Raw genomic sequence first — 19,602 nt, 5'->3', positions numbered from 1 at the left:
GTGCTTAGGACCTGAATTTAGGTTATCAGGGTTGCACAGCAGACACTTTACACTGAGTCATCCCCCCAGGCCCACATAGACACATGTTAATGCCACAGTGACAGCCATCACTATAGAATAAACAAACACTAAATGGCAGGTCAGGAACTCTCCCTTTACAGGAAAAGGAAACAGCATTGTACAGCAGCATGAATGAAACATTGCTGTTGTTTTGATACAGGGTCTCATGTAGCCCAGGAGATGGCCAAAGCTGGCCTTAACCTCCAGGTCCTCCTGCTTCTACCTACCAAGTGCTGGGGTTACAAGTGTTTGCTGCCACACCCAGCAGCGGATGGACTCCAACCCCTCATTTCTCAAATGCTGAACCAGCCTGCAAGTCAGCTGCCAGGGAATCATCACCCCCCTTAGCACCACATACATCTGCCCCCCGGAGGGGAACGTAGGGGAACGAGGTATGTTCCTCCATAATCTCCTCTGTCTAGGTCTACCAACCCCACCTCACACCCCATCATGTGGAGGCCAAAGTCTCCTGCATTTGAGCAGCTCCAAGAGCACCCTTGCCCCGCCCGCTGAGTCAGGCCTGGCGGTGCCCTGCAGAGGTGTAGCCTTGACAATCAGGTCTGGCAGGCACCTGGGTGGTACTGGGCACTATCTTGACTTGAAGGGATCTTTGAAACCACCCTTTCAGAAACCAAAGCTGCTTTGAGAGTCCCCATTAGCTTCTCCAGAACACCAGGGCTCTGGGATCCTGCTCCCCTACCCATATCTGCCTTGTCCTGTGACTCACCAGGAGCCCTGGGTGACCAGAAGAGAAAAATCAAGGCTCAGAGAGGTTGAAAAATTGAACTATAGGTCACACAGCCAGGTCTGAATTGGAACCTAGCTGATCTTGACACAACTGCTTTCTTTTAGGGGGTGGGAAGCAAGCTCCTTGGGTTCAAATCTTAAATCTGACATGGATGCATTAGGTGAATAGGGCAAGTCCTGAGTTTCCTCAAGTAAATGAGACCACGCTAACACTTCCGGCTGGGGTGGGGTGGGGGACAAAACCCAGAGCCAGTGCAAAGGACTTGAGGTTGAGCCACATCCTAGTGTTTTAAAGGAGTATTTAGGAGACCAGAAGCAGGAGATCAGTTCTACTGGAATGCAAGAGGGAGGCTCTAAGGGCAGATCATGCAGAGACTGAAGGCTAAGGAACGGACTTTGACCTAAGTGTGGTGGGAGCCACAGAGGGTTCCGCACCAGGAAGGATGTGATGGGACTCAAGTGCCCCCAAGATCCCGCACAATAGAAGCAGCAGGAAGGGCCCAGCTTCATGTTCCTCACCCAGGAGAGGAAAGGAGGAGGCAGGGACCGCAGAATGGCACTGTGTGGAGCCCAGCACAGTGGTGGGTGGAGTTACATTATGCATCTCCCAGGTCAAAGCAGCTGGACCACTCTGGGCAGGTGTGTGGGTGCCTGACAGCTGTGTACACAGATCAGTGCAGGGCAAGGTGCAGATGGGCTTCTAGGGAGTGCCCCCCCATCTAGGTTTCCTTTTGTGGCTCTTAAAACTGAAACAGATTTGCTGGGCAACTAGGGCAAGCGCCCCCGACCCGCTGGCCCAGTTTCATCACATGCTAGCATCCATAAGCGGGAGAAACAACAGCGCATGCAAAAGCTCTGGGGCGGGCATGTCCTGGTGTCGCACAGCTGCCTACTCTCAGACTGTTTTGACTGTGGCTGCTGGGAAGGCAGACGCTTTCCAGGAGAAGGCACGGAGGCAGGAGAGGTTGGTATAGCCAGAGATGAACCAGGCCTGGAAAACTCTAGAACACTGCTGCTGACAGAGGAGCTATAGGGAAGAGATTTAAGGCCACAAATTAATGAAGACATCGCTACATCTTCTGGTGGACAGCAATTTCCAGATTTGCTCCCTCAAGTATCAATGCCAGTTTTCTGAGTCACATCTCCTAGAGTGAAACCCCTGAGCCTCGTTGGACTAGTCCACCTCTCTCCCCCCACCCAGAGACCCGCATGGAATCCTTTGAGGCCCTCGTGGGGCATGCTAAGCCAAAGGGTCCACACCTCTAGGTTCAGTTTACCATTTGTCAATAGTGAAAAACAGCAGACCTTCCCACCTGTCTACTGCACAGCTGGAAGCAAAAACTTAGTAATTATTGTTTATTCCATGTGTGACACTGACGTTGTTTTCTAGCCAGAGTGTCTTCCGGAGATAAGCGGGACCTACCAGATTTTGTTGTTCGATCTTTCTCTTCCCAGCCCAACAGAAGACTCAATTTCCCCATCCTGACCCCACTGCAAGGGGGAAAGCCTCCCCTCCATGCCCCGCCCCTGTTTCACTCCCGGCTCCGCCCACCCAAGCCCTGCTTGGCCTGGCCGCATCTGCCATCACAGACTCCCAATTCCCGACCCATCCTAGCGATGTCCCGGCCACAATGTCCCTCCCCATCAAGGACTTTCTTTTCCTAGCAATGCCCACAAAAGCTCCCCATCTCTCCAGCGTTGACCAGGTCTTCATCCCGGAGCAGGGACAGCCCCCATTACAGCCTGGCTCTATCCCGTCAGCGCGGTCTCTATCCCAGTCCCCTGTCGGAGAGCAGGCTCCTCCCCATCCCCGCGTTTCTGTTCTACTCTCAACGCTGGCCCCGCCCCACCCCAGAAAGGGCTCCGCCCTACCCTGGGGAAGACTCCACCCCAGGCAGAGTCCGATCCCATCGCAGAGAAGGCTCCGCCCCCTCCCAGAGAAGGCCCCACCCCATCCCCCTAGCTCGGCCCTAAGGCCGAGGCGTGCCCTAGCTCAGGCCCCGCCCCATATGCACAGGCCCCGCCCCACACGCGCGCCGGGCCCGCCCAGCCCGACTTCCCAGACTCGGGAGGCTGCGGCGGGACGCGGGGCGTCATGGCGGCCTCGGAGCGCCGCGCCTTCGCTCACAAGATCAACAGGTAGCGAGAGCGGCCGCGGACACTGCCGTTCCGGGCAGGCTGGGCAAGGGCGAGTGCTGGGGACTGGCGAGCCGCGGCAGCGGGGGCGTGCCGGGCTCCCCGAGGGCTTCCCGGAGGAGGAAGCGCATCCCGGGTCGGTGCGGGCGGGCCCCCGGAGCTGTGGGCTGCATCCCGACCCTCCTGCTGCTCTCACGTCCTTCCCTCGCTGGCCGGGGGAAATTCGTTGCCCTTTCCCCGACCAGGGTCCCGGAACCCAGCTGTCTGGGAAGAGGAGGGAGCTGCCAGAGCTGGGGGACAGCTGGGGACAGCCCCTCAGGCTCCTGTCTCAGCCTCTCCCTGCACCGGCTGGGCGCAGGAGGGGGGTCGAGGCGACTGGGGACTGAGCCAGCTGGTGGGCAGACGGTGGCGGGGGGGCAGGTGACAGATGCCGGGGGGGGGGTCCCTTTCCGAGGCCACTGGTAATAGTGAGAGAGCTTGGGGGAAGGCTCCAAACTGGGGCAGGTTCGTAATCATCTGTGAAATCCGATCCACTGGAAACCTGTTCTGACCACCCTTAGGTTGGGAGACGCCGCTTGTGGGTCCCGCACTGATGGAAACACAAGAAGTAGCCTCTCTGCTGGACTTGCTATGGTGGGTGGGGCAAGGGGGTGCTGGATAGATGTATCAGAGATGTGGTGGGCATTTATACGACAGGAAGCAGATGGCACCATCATCTCCAGCCCATCACCCTGAGGCCACAAGGGAGACCAGAAGGAGTACTTTGACTGTGAACCATAGTGAGAGCCACAGAGAGTTCTGGATAGAGGAGGGATGTGACCTGGAGCAGAGCAGTTGGAAGGTTTCCTGTTCCCTTCATAGTACCGTGTGTTTTCTTGGCCCATGTGTTCCAATGCCCTCGAGTTTCGGCTCAAGTGAGAAAGAAGGGTGTTGTCTAGGAGAGTAGGGGCTGTGGAGCCCAGGGTAAGATCAGAAAATGATCCTGAGGTCCTAAGTCACTTTGGGGAAGTGTCCCAAGACTTCCCAAGCAGTTTGGTAGGTGAACAGTTTTGCCCGCAGACTTGAACCTGTATTCACCTATCCATTGAGTTCACCCACAAATCCCAGATGAACCCAAACATCAGGGAGCTGAATGGAGTCTTGGATATATGTGGTTGTATTTTGCTTTTTGAAACAGGCTCTCATGTAACCCACGCTGACCTCAGAGTCACTTTGTGGCCAAGACTGGCCTTGAACTCCAAGTCCTCCTGACTGGGTTTACAGGTGTGCACTGCCACTCTGTGGTGCTGGGGCTGGAGCCCAGAGCTTTCTGCATGCCAGGCACATGCTCCACCCGCAGAGCCTCGTCTCCAGCCCCTTGCTCTGTGCTTGCTCTCCTTTTGAGAGAGGTTCTCTCCCTAGTCTAGCTAGCCTGGAACCAACCGCGTGGCCCAAAGTGGCTTCAAAGTCCCAGCAGCCCCCACCTCAGCTTTCTGAGTGCTGGGATGACCGCATGAGGCATTGTGCATGGTTAGCTTTTTAAAATATATTTTTCATTTATTAACTTTGTGTGTATGTGTGTATACCACAGAGTGTGAGGGGAGGTCAGCAGACAGCTCGCAGGAGTCCGTCCTTTCACTGTGTGTAGATGCCGGGGGTCAAGCTGAGGCCATCAGGCTTGGCCAGGGAGCCCCAGGGATCCTCCTGTCTCTGCTCCTGAAGTGCTGGAGGCTGTTGTGTGGTGCTGGAGATCTGAGCCTGGGTTCTTAGACTTGGGCAGCAGGCACTGTCCCTGGTAACTGTCTCAACCATTGCAGGTGGCCATTTGAGGGGTGTCTCTGTAGTGGAAAAGAGTTTCCTGGGTGCTGACATCTTTGCTGATGTTCATGAATTTGTCTTTAAAAAACATGTCAGTGGTGGCACAAGCCTTTAATCCCAGCACTTGGGAGGTAGAGGCAGACAGATCTCAGTGAGTTCAAGGCCAGCCTGGTCTACAGAGTGAATTCCAGGACAGCCAGGACTGTTACACTGAGAAATCCTGTCTTGAAAAACAGCAACAACAAAAACAAAAAACCCTATATGTCAGCAGGTTTGTGTGACTTTCTGTGGAGTCATTTGACAGATGTGGGAGCATAGAGTTCAAAACCTCTGACCCTGTTTCTGACTTGTTTTCCTGCCCATCATAAAGATAGACCCCAATTAACCTTGTCAGCCCTGGGATGAGCTCCACAGTTGTTACAGTATCTCCTGTTGAACTTGGGACCTGATTTGGGGAAATTATTGTATGGTGTACACACAGGTATCCCAGTGTACGTGCAGATGTGGAGGAGAGCGTAGATGGTGCCCTCTCCATCCCCTTTGCATAGGTGCAGAGGGCCAAACTCAGGTCATCACACGTGGTGGGGATGGCCTTTACCTGCCGAGCCATTTAATGCTATCTCTAATCTTCAGGAATGTGTTCTATGCCAGGCTTGCTGGGGGTAAGGGTCGAGTGGGGTAGCACGAGCCTTTAATTCCAGCACTCGGGAGGCAGAGGCAGGTGGATCCTTGTGAGTTCAAGGCCAGCCTGGTCTACAAAGCAAGTTCCAGGACAGCCAGAGCTGTACAGAGAAAGGGAGAGAGGTTCTACTAGGATACCTGAACAGTCAGATTTGGGGGTGCATGTCTTTTATCTTACCATGTGAACCATGGAAGGAAGGAGGGTTGAGAGTGCAAGCCTTGTCTGGGTTACATAGTGAAATTGGGGCCAGCCTGGGCTACATGAGACCCTGTCTCAAAATGTTGGGGGGCTAGGAAGACTACTCAGTCAGTAAACGGCCATGCAAGCATGAGGACCTGAGACCTAACATCCTCATAAAAGCCAGATGTGAGCCAGCATTGGTGGTGCACGCCTTTAATCCCAGCCCTCGGGAGGCAGAGGCAGGCAGATCTCTGTGAGTTCAAGGATGATAGCCTGGTCTACAGAGTGAGTTCCAGGACAGCCTCCAAAACAATACAGAGAAACCTTGTCTCGAAAAACAAACAAACAAACAAACAAAAAAGCCAGATGTGGTAGAACACCCATAGCCCCGGCTCCAGGATGATGGAGCCCACAGCCTGTCCTGATGGACAGCCCCTTTCTCAGAAAGTAAGATGGATGGTACCAGAGGAGGACATAAGAAGTTGACCTCTGGCCTCCATCTGTGTGCACATGCCCACCCACCTCCACCCGTGTAATGCCTAGGAATGGGGCATGAGGCCGTCGTAGGAATTTGGGGCTTGTGCTGTTAGTAACAGAGCAGCAGCTCCCATGAGTGTGGTTGCAAATCCATCACTGTTTTCCAAGGCCAAGGGCAGTGTCTGTATGTCCTGTCTCCCCCCTTGGGTGGGGACACAGCCTCCACCCCCATCCTGGCATCTTTTAAAAATATTAATCCCATGGGCTCTGAGTGCTCGAGGGTTCAGAGAGTTCTGCTTTGCAGTTTTCATCTTCACTTTAATTTCACTGGGGCTGGAGAGATGGCTCAGGGGTTAAAAGGACTCAGGTTCGGTTCCCAGTCATCCATAACTGCAGTTCCAGGGGATGTGACACCCACCCTCTTCTAACCTCTGAGAGCACAAGGCATGCAGGTGGTGCACACACATACACGCAGGTAATGCACTCATACACATAAAATAAATAATACTTCTAAGTTTCATTTTGTTGCTGGGGGCGATGACAGGGCTCAGCGGGTAAGAGCCTGAATGCCCCAGATTCAGTAATTGGGAGAAGGAAATTGTCCCATGAATTGTCTTTGACTTTTATAGGGACACTGGCTAGTTGTTTTTCTCTTGGCTTTGGTTTGGGCGGGCTGTGGCTCAGTGGTGTTGCCCCTGCCTAGAGTTCCCCAGTGAGGGGCTGGGGGTCTGGCTCAGCTGCAGCATTTCCTAGCATTTAGGAGGCCAGAGGTCATCCTGAGCTCTACAAAACAAAATAAACATGGAACACCTGGAATCGGGACTACCTCAGGGACTGGGATTTCAAGCAGGCCTGGTTTCTGGCCATTCTTTCTCTGAGCTGAGGGTCCTGTTGGCCTCCACACTGGCAGCCTCATCCTAGACTCGCTGAGAGCATACACTCAGAACGCTGTAAGGAGGCCCCTGAGGACCGGGCAGCTGTGAGTGGGTACGTTGAGGCTGGGCAGGAGTGGTGTGCCCAGAGCCTCACAGACAGGATGGGGTAGATGCCTGCTCAAGCAGAGTGCTGGATTGGCATGTTTGAAGAGCCCCGGCACCCCGCGAGTCTGGCACAGTGGCATTTCCCCGTCTGTTTGGTGTAGGAAGAGACTGGGTCTCAGAGAAACCTGCAGCTTTTGCTTATCTATGTATTTAGTCTTGCAGTGCTGGGAATGGAACTCGGGGCTCAGCAGGGCCAGCCCTCGGCCACCATGCTACACCCCAGCCCATTGTTGTTTTAATTTGTTTACCTGAAGTAAGGGGACAGCTGCTGGGAGTCAGTTTCCTCTTGCCGTGAGTCTCGGGACTGAGCTCAGGTGGTCCTGTGCTTTTACCTGCAAGCCATCTTTTTTTTAAGCCCTTGTTTTTTAAATTGCCTTTCCTCACCTAATTTCCCTCCTGCAAATAAGCCCACCTTTCCCCCACCCCTTCACACCTGAGTTTTCTTGTTTCCCATACTCCTTTACTGTCCTCCTAGGACAGTGGCTGCCGAGGTCCGGAAGCAGGTGTCCCGGGAACGCAGCGGCTCACCCCACTCCAGCCGGCGCTCCAGTAGTTCTCTGGGGGTGAGTCCCTGCCCTGTGGCTGGCAGCAGTGGGGTACACCCTGCTCTGGTGCTGCTTGGACCCTCTGTGTTCAGTGGCGGGGGCGGGGGGGGGTGTCCTTGTCCTTCCCACATCTGTGCAGATGCAGGGGTGTGTGTTCCAAGGGCGGTCTGGGGGTGACACTGACTTCCTGGACCACCCAGATGGGGCCCCAGGCTGGGGGCTGGAAGAAACTTCCTGCCACAGGGGAAAGGGGTGGGACTCAGGAATTGTCTCCGCCATTCCTTTTACCATTAGAGTCTTTCCAGACACCAGGGTGTGATTTCCTTCCTGGAGTCCCTGGAGGGAGGGGGCAGGGTGCTGGCCAAGCTGCTATGGAAAGTCTGAGCTCGGCAGTCTCCCATCGACCCTCAGAGGCTCCCTTAACCCCCTACTGCAGTCTTAAGTCAACTGTGAGCATACTCCCCGCCCCGCCTGTCACCGGCGGGAGCCATGGCCACCGCTCTTCCATCAGGTCCCTCTGACGGAGGTCATCGAACCCCTCGATTTTGAGGATGTACTTTCAAGCCGGCCACCTGAAGTCGAGCCCGGGCCTCTCAGGGACTTGATAGAGTTTCCAGCTGATGACTTAGAACTACTGAAGCAGCCCCGAGAATGTCGGACCACGGAGTCTGGGGTCCCCGAGGACGGGTGCGTTCTGTGCGCGCACTCACACCCAATCCCTCTCCAGGAGTCTCGTACTCCTGGCTGCAACTCCAGGCTCTGGACACCTGTGTGGCCCTGGGCAAATCACTCGCTTTCTCCAAGCCTCCATTTCTGCATCTTTGATTTAAAAGTTTTGTTTGTGTGTGCGTGTGCGTGTGTGTGTGTGTGTGTGTGTGTGACAGATTAGTGTGCACCTGCACAGAGGCCAGAGGTCAACTTCAGGAATCCGACTCCTTTTTCTCTCACTTGATCCCAGAGCTCTCCAGGTCGGCTGGTCTTCCCAGCCAGTTTGCTCTAGGGTATCTGTGACTCTTGAGTCTGGGCATTTGGGTGGGCCACCATGCATGGGTGCTGGAGACCTGAACCCCAGTCTTCATGCTTGTGTGGCAATCACTACCTGCCCAGCAGCCCTCTTCACCTCTTCTCTAACAATTGTTTTTATTTTGTGTGCATTGATGTTTTCCTACATGTCCGTGTGAAGTGTCAGATCCCCTGGAACTGGACTTACAGACAGTTGTGAGCTGCCATGTGGGGTATTGGGAATTGAACCTGGATCCTCTAGAAGAACAGCCAGTGTTCTTAACCTCTGAGCCCCTCTCAAGTCTCCTCTTTTTCACTTTTTTTTTTTTTTTTTTTTTTTTTTTTTTTTTTGGTTTTTCGAGACAGGGTTTCTCTGTATTGTTTTGGAGCCTGTCCTGGAACTCACTCTTGTAGACCAGGCTGGCCTCGAACTCACAAAGATCCACCTGCCTCTGCCTCCCAAGTGCTGGGATTAAAGGCGTGCGCCACCAACGCCCAGCTCTTTTTCACTTTTTAAAGAGTTGTTTATCATTTTATTTGATGCATATGGGTGTTTGACCTGCATGTTTGTCTGGGCATCACTCGTGTGCCTGGTTCCTTCCCATGGAGGCCAGAAGAGGGCGTCAGATCCTCTGGAACTGGTGTTATAAGTGATTGTAGTCTCCATGTGGGTGCTGGGGACTAAACTTGGGTCCTCTGCAAGAGTAGCCAATGCAGCCTCTGACTCTGCAGCCCATTGTTTTTGATTTTGAGGCAGGGTTTCATATAGCCCAGGCTCTGAACATACGTTTCTCCTGCCTCTGTCTCCCCACTGCTGGGATCACGGGTGTGCACATCATGCCTGGTCTATGCAGTGCCCAGGATGGATACCAGGGCTTGGTGTACAGGAAGCCAGCTCTGCCACTGAGCTGTCTCCCCAGTCTCACACAGTGCCCCAGCCTGGTCTGTAACTCATAGAAATCCTCCTGCCTTAGCCTCCTGAGCATTGTTACCCACAGTCCTTTTCTCCTAGGCCTTTGGAAATGATTCTTTGCCTCTGCTTACCCTGGTTGTATTTTGCTGTAGAAAGTTGGACGCCCAGGTGAGGGCTGCGGTGGAGATGTACTCGGAGGACTGGGTCATTGTACGCAGAAGGTGGGTCCAGCCCAGAGCAGTTCACGGGAGGAGAAGGAGGCCAAAGGGTTGCAGGTGGTGGGTGGTCCCTCTGTTTACCCGCCCACTATACCTTCCAAGAGTGGCTGACCGCCTTCAGTAAAAAGGGGCCTTGGTAGGTGTCCTGTGATCGCAAGAGTCCCCAGCTCCACCACCTGATTGGCCCCGCCCCTGCTAGGTACCAGCACCTGAGTCCAGCCTACAGCCCTGTCACTACAGAGACACAAAGAGAGCAACAGAAAGGCCTCACCTGCCAGGTCTTCGAGCAGGACACCTCTGGGGACGAAAGGATGGGTCCTGAGGACATGGTGAGAGAGCTGCCGGCTGGGGTCACTGAGGGGTCAGACTGGGGAAATGCCAGGTCAGCCTCGATCCCAGTGAGCAAACTCAGCCCCAGGAGTGAAAGTTAAGAGTCACGATAGTGCACATTTATCAAGTGCTTAGTGTATACTAAAGGCTCTCTGCCTTTATCAAGTACTTAGTGTATACTAAAGGCTCTCTGCCTTTATCAAGTACTTAGTGTATACTAAAGGCTTTCTGCTTGTGCTCTTTTCACCCTGTGAATCAGGGCCACAAGCAGTAACCCTCTTCACAGGCAGAGAAACCGAGGCAGAACAAAGTTATTAATGCTTATATTTTGCTGGTCAGCATTTATTGAACACCTGCTGGATACCAGCCATCATTTGTTGTTACTACTGTGGATTCCATGGCTGTTGTTAGATGTAGTTGCTGGGAGGTGTGGATCATCTCGGTGCTTGTGCTAAGGGTTAGGCTCCATCCTCAGCTGGGGCAGGGGACAGGGAGGGACATGAAAGACAAGGAAACTAGATGCAGGAGGGGAAACCGAGGCTCACAGACAGGTCAATCACTCAAGGTCACAGAGATGAACTAGATTCGAGTCAGAGCTGTGAGAGGTGGTCAGAGGGTTCTAGGTCAGCCACTCACCTGGAGGAAGGAACTCTCTTTCCTGGCAACAGTGAACAGTCCTAGGGAAGACTCTGATTGGTCCAGCCCAGGGGTGCCCTTATCTTGGAGCTAATCCCTGGGGCTGGCCAGTGTGGCCAGTCTGGCCAGTCTGAGTTATCCAAGAGGCAGATAAGCCATTAGGTGTGCTTTAATTGGCTAGAGAAGGGCCACTTGTGGGATCCCCAAGTGACCCTTACAGTGGTGACCCTACCCTGGCTTGCCCCTCAGCTTCTCTCCTTGTAGAGTAGATGTCTGCAGGACAGACTAGGATAGCAGGGGCACTCAGTGCTCACACATTTTCAACTGCAGGATGACTCCCAGCACTGCTCGGGCTCCCCCGAGGACACCCCTCGAAACAGTGGGGCCTCTGGCATCTTCAGCCTGAAGAACCTGGCTTCGGACTCACTGCTGCCAGCACTGCTTGAGCGGGCAGCCCCCGAGGATGTGGACCGGCGCAATGAGGCCCTCAGGCGGCAGCAGCGGGCCCCCGCCCTGCTCACCTTGTACCCTGCTCCCGATGAGGTGGGTGCCCAGTGGCTCACTGTCCCCCAGCAGAGTCCAGCCACCTGGCAGGTCCCTGTGCATCCAGCCAACATTTACTGGCTGCCTACTGTATACCCATCTTCACATAATGACATTATTTGGGCCCTTGTCTGACCTTCATTTATTGAGCACTAAGTGTTTATCTCTGTGTTTATTCAGCCAACAGCCATTGTGTGACTACTGTATACTTCTCTGTTTAACCAGCCAAATGTGCTGACCACTTACCGTATATGCCTCTATATGTCTAGCCATTTTATTTGACATCTGCTAAATACCATTATGTTTTGTTTGACCGTTTATTAAGAGCTGGCCATATACTCAGTCAGTACTTCCTGGGTATGTACTGAATGGAGCTACTCCTTGGCTATGATGGAGTTATTGGTATATAAGTACCAATAAACCTTCTTGAAGTTAAAATATGTAAGTCAAAAATGCTTTCAAGCAGGGCAGTGGTGGTGCACAGATCTTTGTGAATTTGAAGCTTGGTCTACAGAGCGAGTTCCAGAACAGCCAGGCTACACAGAGAAATCCTGTCTCAAAAAAAAAAAAAAAGAAAAGTGTATTCAACTTAGCATGACGACTCATGCTTATAGTCCCAGCCCTGGCAGGGGAGGGGCGGTAGAAGGATTCAAGGTCAACCTTGGCTACACTGTGGCCAACCAGGACTGCCTGAGACCCTGTCTCAGAAAAGACAAAGCAAAGGTGTAACACAGATTACTCAGTGTTCTAGTTTAACCTACTTCTGATGTGTTCAGAGTACCCGCATTAGCCTATAGTTGGGCAAACCCTGAGGTAGAAAGCCGTCTTTTATACTAAAGTGTTGACTGTCTGATGTGGTGTTGTGTGGGTGCAACACCACAAGCCTTGCCAAGTCACAGACTTGGACACCCAACTGCTAAACTCAGAGACTTGGTGCTCGTTACTGAGTGCTTTCTTTATACACTGATATCTATCCAAACAAAATCTGCAGGCACTTCCTGTATATTTCTGAACAGAATGGACCAGCATGCTATATGGTTGATACTGGGCATATGGCTGGGCTGGAAGGAGAGGAGGCCTTCCAGACTGGGGAACAACACGTAGAAGGAAAGGCTCAGAGCCCAGGCACTAAAAGTTCCATCGGGCTTGGGGAGGGGCGGGGTGGATGTTTGCCTGGAGCTGGGGTTGGTGTGGCTGATCTCAGGCCAGGCATTCTAGAACTTTCCTGACGAACCCATCCCAGATATCCCCCTCTCTCCACAGGATGAAGCCGTAGAACGCTGCAGCCTCCCAGAGCCTCCCCGAGAGCACTTTGGACAGCGGATCCTAGTGAAGTGTCTGTCACTCAAGTGAGTCAGAGGACAGCCAGCACGGGTTTCCCTGTGAGGACATCATGGACTTTTCCTTCCCTCTCAGAAGGCACAGGTGCCTATACACGATGCCTGCGCATCAGCACACGTGGTGCATGCACACATGCTCACACACATTGTCACACACACACTCACGTTCTCACATACTCACACACTCAATCTTACACACTCACATGTCACACACTCACGTTCTCACATACTCACACTCCTTCTGACACACTCACATTCACACACACATGCTCACACGCTCACATACACACATTGTCACACACACTCACGTTCTCAATACTCTCACACACTCATTCTCACACACTCACACACATTGTCACACACACTCACGTTCTCAATACTCCCCCACACTCATTCTCACACGCTCACATACACACATTGTCACACACACTCACGTTCTTAATACTCTCACACACTCATTCTTACACACACACACATTGTCACACACACACTCACGTTCTCAATACTCCCCCACACTCTCATTCTCACACACTCACACACATTGTCACACACACACTCACGTTCTCAATACTCCCCCACACTCTCATTCTCACACACTCACACACATTGTCACACACACACACTCATTCTCACACACTCACACACATTGTCACACACACACTCACGTTCTCAATACTCCCCCACACTCTCATTCTCACACACTCACACACATTGTCACACACACACTCATGCTCACACGCTCACACACTCATTCTCACACACTCACACACATTGTCACACACACTCTCATGCTCACACGCTCACACACATTGTCACACACACTCACGTTCTCAATACTCTCACACACTCATTCTCACACACTCACACACATTGTCACACACACTCTCATGCTCACACACTCACACACATTGTCACACACACTCATTCTCACACACTCACACACATTGTCACACACACTCTCATGCTCACACACTCACACACATTGTCACACACACTCATTCTCACACACTCACACACATTGTCACACACACTCTCATGCTCACACGCTCACACTCTCATTCTCACACACTCACACACATTGTCACACACACACTCATTCTCACACACTCACACACATTGTCACACACACTCTCATGCTCACACGCTCACACACTCATTCTCACACACTCACACACATTGTCACACACACTCTCATGCTCACACGCTCACACACATTGTCACACACACTCACGTTCTCAATACTCTCACACACTCATTCTCACACACTCACACACATTGTCACACACACTCTCATGCTCACACACTCACACACATTGTCACACACACACTCATTCTCACACACTCACACACATTGTCACACACACTCTCATGCTCACACGCTCACACACTCATTCTCACACACTCACACACATTGTCACACACACTCACGTTCTCAATACTCTCACACACTCATTCTCACACACTCACACACATTGTCACACACACTCTCATGCTCACACACTCACACACATTGTCACACACACACTCATGCTCACATGCTCACACACCCATCTTCCACTCCGCCAGCCCCCTCACTAGCTGTCTTAGCTCCAGCCCCCTCCCTGAGACACTGCCATGCTTCATCCTATTCCCTGGTCTTCAGCTATTCCCAAAGCTCCTCCCTCTGAGCCCCAAGGCCTCCTCCAAGCGTCTGTCATCCAGGTCTGCGTGATCCACTCCGCCATTCTGTGTCCTGTGTACAACAGGACACAGTCAGTGAGTGAGTGCTGAATGACCGACCACGTGAGCCGACAGCTTCATTCCTAACTTTTGAGCTTGGGGCTGAGGACCAGGATGGAACTTCTGTTTCCTGCTCTGATCCAGACAGAAATGGGGTCCAGGAGGGGCAGGGCCAGGCTGAGTGCACTTCCTGTTGGATCCCATTCCCACGCTCTTCTGGCTGCTCCTGATGGGCCTTGCAGGGTGGCTGGGAGCCAGGCTCCACCTCTCTCCCTGTGCCCCAGCAGGAGGTGGGCAGGCCAGAGCCAGACCCTTGCTTTTATAAGTGTCATGATCTGAAGCAGGACACAAGTGCTGTTCTGTGCCTCAGTTTACCATCTACACTCACTTCACGGGGGGGGGGGAGGGTCTGATGAGCTCATGTAGGCACAGAGCTGCCTGAGATAGTAGGAAGTCTCGTGTCCCCATAAAAGCCTACAGAGGAGCTGGGGTGTGGCCAGCAGAGGAGCTGGGGTGTGGCCAGCAGAGGAGCTGGGGTGTGGCCAGCAGGGGAGCTGGGGTGTGGCCAGCAGAGGACCTGGGGTGTGGCCAGCAGAGGACCTGGGGTGTGGCCAGCAGGGGAGCTGGGGTGTGGCCAGCAGGCAGGGTGCTGGCCCAGCGTGCACGAAGTCCTGGGCTCTGTCCACAGCACTGCATAGACACAGTGTGATGGTGCAGGCCTGCAACCCAGTGCCTGAGAGGCAGAGGCAGGAGAGTTGGGAATATGGGGTCCTTCTTGGGCACATAAGGAGTTGGAAGTTAGCCTGGGCTAAGTCAGACCCTGTGCCCAAAGGGGGGAAAAGAGAGGGTGCAGAGTATGTGGGTGACAGCTGTCACATAGCAGCAGAGTGGTTCCCATTTACCCTCAGGTTTGAGATTGAAATTGAGCCCATCTTTGGCACCTTGGCCCTGTATGATGTACGAGAGAAAAAGAAGGTAGGAACCCATCCCTGCTCCCCCCTCTTTCCCTTTTCCTCCCTGGGTATCTCCCTGTCCTCTCTCCTCTTCCTCCTCCTCCTCCCTCCCTTTTCCTCCTCGGTGTGTGGGGAGCAGGGAGGGCTGTGGAGCAGTGTCTCCCAGCTAGCTGCCTCTCATATCTCCAGATTTCAGAAAACTTCTACTTCGACCTAAACTCGGACTCCGTGAAGGGACTGCTCCGGGCCCATGGCACCCACCCGGCCATCTCCACCTTGGCACGCTCTGCCATCTTCTCTGTGACCTACCCCTCCCCTGACATCTTCCTGGTTGTCAAGGTGCTCGCCCACTGGGGCCCTGCAAGGGGATCGTACCATGATCAGAGCCAGAGGTTCAGTGGGGTAGACTGACTCTGGCACTTGGAGGCTGAGGCAGGGAGATTGTGAGTTTGAGCCAGATTCAACTGCTTATAGGAACTTTGTCTTATATGCAAACAAAACAGTTTCGTGTGCCTCTGTGGATGGGGCAGGAAAAGTGAGCTAGTGAATTCTGAGATTTCTTTTGGTCAAGGTTAGGTTACAGCAAGAAACAAATTACCAGCTCTTGAAGATGCAGGTTGCAGTGGGGGAACCAGGCACAGAGCATGTAAGGACCTTGCCTAGGGTCCCACAACTCTTGAGGTGTTACATACTGGAGTTCCTAGCCTGTCATTCAGTCGTGGCTTCACATGTGTGATGGCATATGCCTGTAAGCCTGGCTGCCAGGGCCGCTGAGGATTCTACTGGGCAGGACCTGGGGTCAGAAACTGAATCGGAGGCCATGGAGGGGTGCAGCTTGCTTACTGGCTGGCTTTTCCTGACTGGCCAGCCTGCTTTCTTATACGCCCTGGGACCACCTGCTCAGGGCCACACCAGCCACAGGGAAGCCTCCCACACCAATCATTAATCAAGAAAACCACAGACTGGCTTTCAGGCCAGTTTGAGGGGAGATGTTTTCTTTGTTGAAGTTCCCTCTTTGCAGATATCCCTGGCAGGTTTCAAGCTGACAAAAAGCCAACCAGAACACAGGAGGATTGCAAATCTGAGTCCTGCCCAGGAGACTCAGTTTCAAAATAAAAATGGAAAAGGGCAGGGCTCAAGAGTAGATGTTTTCCCAGAATCCTCCAGTGAGGGCCTGGGGGCATGGCTCAGTGGTACCGTGCTTACCTAGTGTTTGGGAGGCCCTGGTTTCCATCATCCCCAGTATAAGAAGGATAAAGAGGTGATGGTGCCACACCCCTGATCCCAGCTCTCGGGAGGCAGAGGCAGGAGAATCTCAGTGAGTCTGAGGCCAGCCAGGTCTACAGAGTGAATTCCAGGACAGCCTCCAAAGCTACAGAGAAACCCTGTCTTGAAAAACCAAAAAAAAAAAAAAGAAGAAAGAAAGAAAGGAAAGTTAAAGTCACCTCCAACTACACAGTGTGAACCTGTCCCAAAATAAGAGAGAGAAATGGGGTTGGTGCTGGAGAAATGCCTTAGCAATTGAGGTCACCCACTGTTCCTGCTGAAGACCTTTGTTCCTTTCCCAGCACCCATGCTGGGTCAATACACTGCCCTCTCCTGGCCACTATGGGCTCTGCACTTACACTCAGACGCTTGCATAATTAACAATAAAATCTGTTCAGAAAGTGAGAAACAGCTGGGCATAGAGGTGCATGCCTTAAACACAGCACTGGGAGGGCAGAGGCAGATGGATATCTGTGAGTTCGAAGCCTGTGTAGAGAATTCCAAGACAGCCAGAGCTACATAGTGAGATCTCAAAAACAAATGGAACAAAAAAAAAAAAAGAAAGAAAGAAAGAAAGAAAGAAAGAAAGAAAGAAAGAAAGAAAGAAAAAGAAAGAAAGAAAGAAAACAAGGCAGGGAAGGGGAATGTAGAGAAAGCATCAACAGCTTAACGTGGCACGGTGGAGTGAAGGGGTTGAGACTGCTGAAAACGGAGCTGCTGGCAGACAGTGTGCTCGAAGTCAGCCCAGGACAGAGGAGCCATGGGAGCTGTCGGTATGGCCGTGGTAGAGGTTTGCTAGGCTGCAGGAGTCCTGGGTTCATCCTCAGGCTTGAATGGAGCCCCTGGCTGGGTGATTGGAGTGTCTGTGGGTCAAGGGCAGGGTTAAGGAGCCCCTGGCTGGGTCCTTTTGCCCTACAGCTAGAGAAGGTGCTTCAGCAGGGGGACATCAGCGAGTGCTGCGAGCCCTACATGGTGATGAAGGAGGCTGATGCAGTGAAGGTGGGTGTGGGTGAGCTGGACGGTGGGGGGCAGGTCCTGAGGGTACTGCACAGGGGACAGACGCTGAGCTGGGAGCTGGGTGCATCTCCCCACAGAACAAAGAGAAGTTGGAGAGGCTGCGCCTGGCCGCCGAGCAGTTCTGCACCAGGCTGGGCCGCTACCGCATGCCCTTCGCCTGGACCGCTGTGCACCTGGCCAACATCGTGAGCAGCGTTGGGCCCCAGGACCGGGATTCCGACTCCGAGGGTGGTAAGGACGCACGCCAGCCCAGCCGCTTGCTAGCTCGCACCATCATTACACTCCCTTTCTCTGCTACCATTGTCCCTCTATGTCCCTCTAATTCCTGTGATTACCCCCCACCCCCCACCCCCGCTGCCACCATGCCTCCTTTCCTAGAGCGCAAACCTACTTGGGCAGAACGCCGCCGTCGGGGGCCCCAGGATCGAGGCGGTAGTGGAGATGATGCTTGCAGCTTCTCCAGCTTCCGCCCGGCCACGTTAACTGTCACCAACTTCTTTAAACAGGTGACCTGGTGTAGGACAAGGGGCCTGGGAGGAAGGGAACACAGGGATTCTTCCCCTGGGGCTCCATCCTTGTTGGGGACTTTCAGCCCCTTAATTCCGGGAACCTCTAACTGGCAGGAGGCTGAACGGCTTAGTGATGAGGACCTTTTCAAGTTTCTGGCGGACATGCGGCGACCTTCGTCCCTGCTGAGGCGTTTGCGACCAGTGACTGGTGCGTGGCACACCCTACAAAGGAGAGCTGTTGCTCACACAGTCATTAGCAGACCATTCTGGGGTGCTGGGGACTCAGCCCCGGGCCTGCAGTTGGGGTTGGGCTTGCTTCTAGTGGGACAGCCCCCGGAAGACACCAGGGAATAGGCAGAGCCCCAGCAGAAGTGCCCGGGCGTCGGAGGCTGAGACCGGTAACAGCCAAGTTCTTTCTTCCCAGCTCAGCTCAAGATTGACATCTCCCCAGCACCAGAGAGCCTACACTTCTGCCTGTCCCCCGAGTTACTGCACATCAAGCCCTACCCAGACCCCAGAGGGCGCCCCACCAAGGAGGTTCTGGAGTTCCCTGCCCGAGAGGTCTATGCCCCCCATACTTGCTACAGGTACAGCCTCTGGGGCTTGTGGGGCCCCATGCTTCATGTGCGCGCATGCGCACACACGTGTTTATGCTTTCTGTTGCGTGGGGGTGCTCAGATGTATCTGAGTGAATGCCTGCATGTGTATGGGCAGATGTGGGTGCTGTTCTTCAGGAGTTATCCACTGGTATTAAGAGGGGTTTTTTGGTCGTTTTATCATATTTATTCACTTTATTTGTTGGGGGAAGGGCAGCACACAGAGCAAGTGCGGAGGTCAGCGGATACGTTGTAGAATCAGTTCTTAACCACTGGGTTAGTTCTGAGGCTGGGACTCATTGCCAGGCTGTGGTGACACATTTACCCTCTGAGCCATCTCAGTACCCCATCTTTTTTCTTCAATGCTTATTATTATTATTTGTTGAGATAGGCTGGCCTGTGACTCAGAGACTGCCTCCCAAGTCCTGGGGTAAAAAGAGTGCATTACCATACACGCCTGGATTTTATTGTTTTTAGTTCTCTCTCTCTCTCTCTCTCTCTCTCTCTCTCTCTCTCTCTCTCTCTCTCTCTCTCTCTCTCTCTGTGTGTGTGTCTGTGTGGGAATGTGTGTGTGTGTGTCTGTCTGTCTGTGTCTGTGCGGGAATGTGTGTGTGTGTCTGTCTGTCTGTCTGTCTGTGTCTGTGCGGGAATGTGCACCTGTATAGGTACAGGCTCCTGCGTGTGGGAGTGCGCACCCGTGTGAGGTGCTCAGGTGACAGACACTTTGGATCCCTGGGAGTTGGAGTTGCAGGTGGTTGTAAGCCACCTGGCACGAGTGATGGATGACTTAAATGTGGGTGTGTCCTCTGCGGGAGCAATATGTGCTCTCACCCAGAGCCTTCAGACAGGGTCTCTCACGGCCTGGAACTTGCCAGCTAGGATAGGCTGCCTGGGAA

General features: G+C 53.3%; 1 protein-coding gene across 10 annotated transcripts in view; it reads left to right on the top strand.

Annotated features, from left to right (window-relative positions):
* The first annotated feature begins 2,843 nt into the window (after nt 1-2,843).
* Nucleotides 2,844-19,602, top strand: part of Dock6 (dedicator of cytokinesis 6) — a 54,302-nt gene continuing 37,543 nt past the window's right edge. For 4 of the 10 annotated variants that reach the window (XM_005078533.4, XM_013119384.3, XM_013119383.3 and 1 more), the window contains exons 1-14: nt 2,888-2,946; nt 7,595-7,682; nt 8,176-8,351; nt 9,732-9,800; nt 9,997-10,126; nt 11,094-11,306; nt 12,570-12,655; nt 15,274-15,340; nt 15,508-15,657; nt 17,503-17,583; nt 17,679-17,832; nt 17,980-18,107; nt 18,225-18,318; nt 18,535-18,697. In XM_005078533.4, coding sequence (XP_005078590.1) covers nt 2,903-2,946; nt 7,595-7,682; nt 8,176-8,351; nt 9,732-9,800; nt 9,997-10,126; nt 11,094-11,306; nt 12,570-12,655; nt 15,274-15,340; nt 15,508-15,657; nt 17,503-17,583; nt 17,679-17,832; nt 17,980-18,107; nt 18,225-18,318; nt 18,535-18,697 — 1,643 coding nt within the window. In that variant the 5' untranslated portion in view covers nt 2,888-2,902. Of the gene's footprint in view, nt 2,947-3,520; nt 3,577-7,594; nt 7,683-8,175; nt 8,352-9,731; nt 9,801-9,996; nt 10,127-11,093; nt 11,307-12,569; nt 12,656-15,273; nt 15,341-15,507; nt 15,658-17,502; nt 17,584-17,678; nt 18,108-18,224; nt 18,319-18,534; nt 18,698-19,602 lie in introns of those variants that run through there. The other 6 variants (XR_005870301.1, XM_040729968.1, XM_040729967.1 and 3 more) reach the window with 3 other exon arrangements.

The sequence above is a fragment of the Mesocricetus auratus genome, unplaced genomic scaffold (genome assembly GCF_017639785.1).
Source record: "Mesocricetus auratus isolate SY011 unplaced genomic scaffold, BCM_Maur_2.0 Super-Scaffold_100022, whole genome shotgun sequence".
In the NCBI taxonomy this organism is placed as follows: domain Eukaryota; kingdom Metazoa; phylum Chordata; class Mammalia; order Rodentia; family Cricetidae; genus Mesocricetus; species Mesocricetus auratus.
The sequence above is the reverse complement of the archived record's forward strand: the minus strand, read 5'-3'. Positions and strand labels throughout refer to the sequence as shown.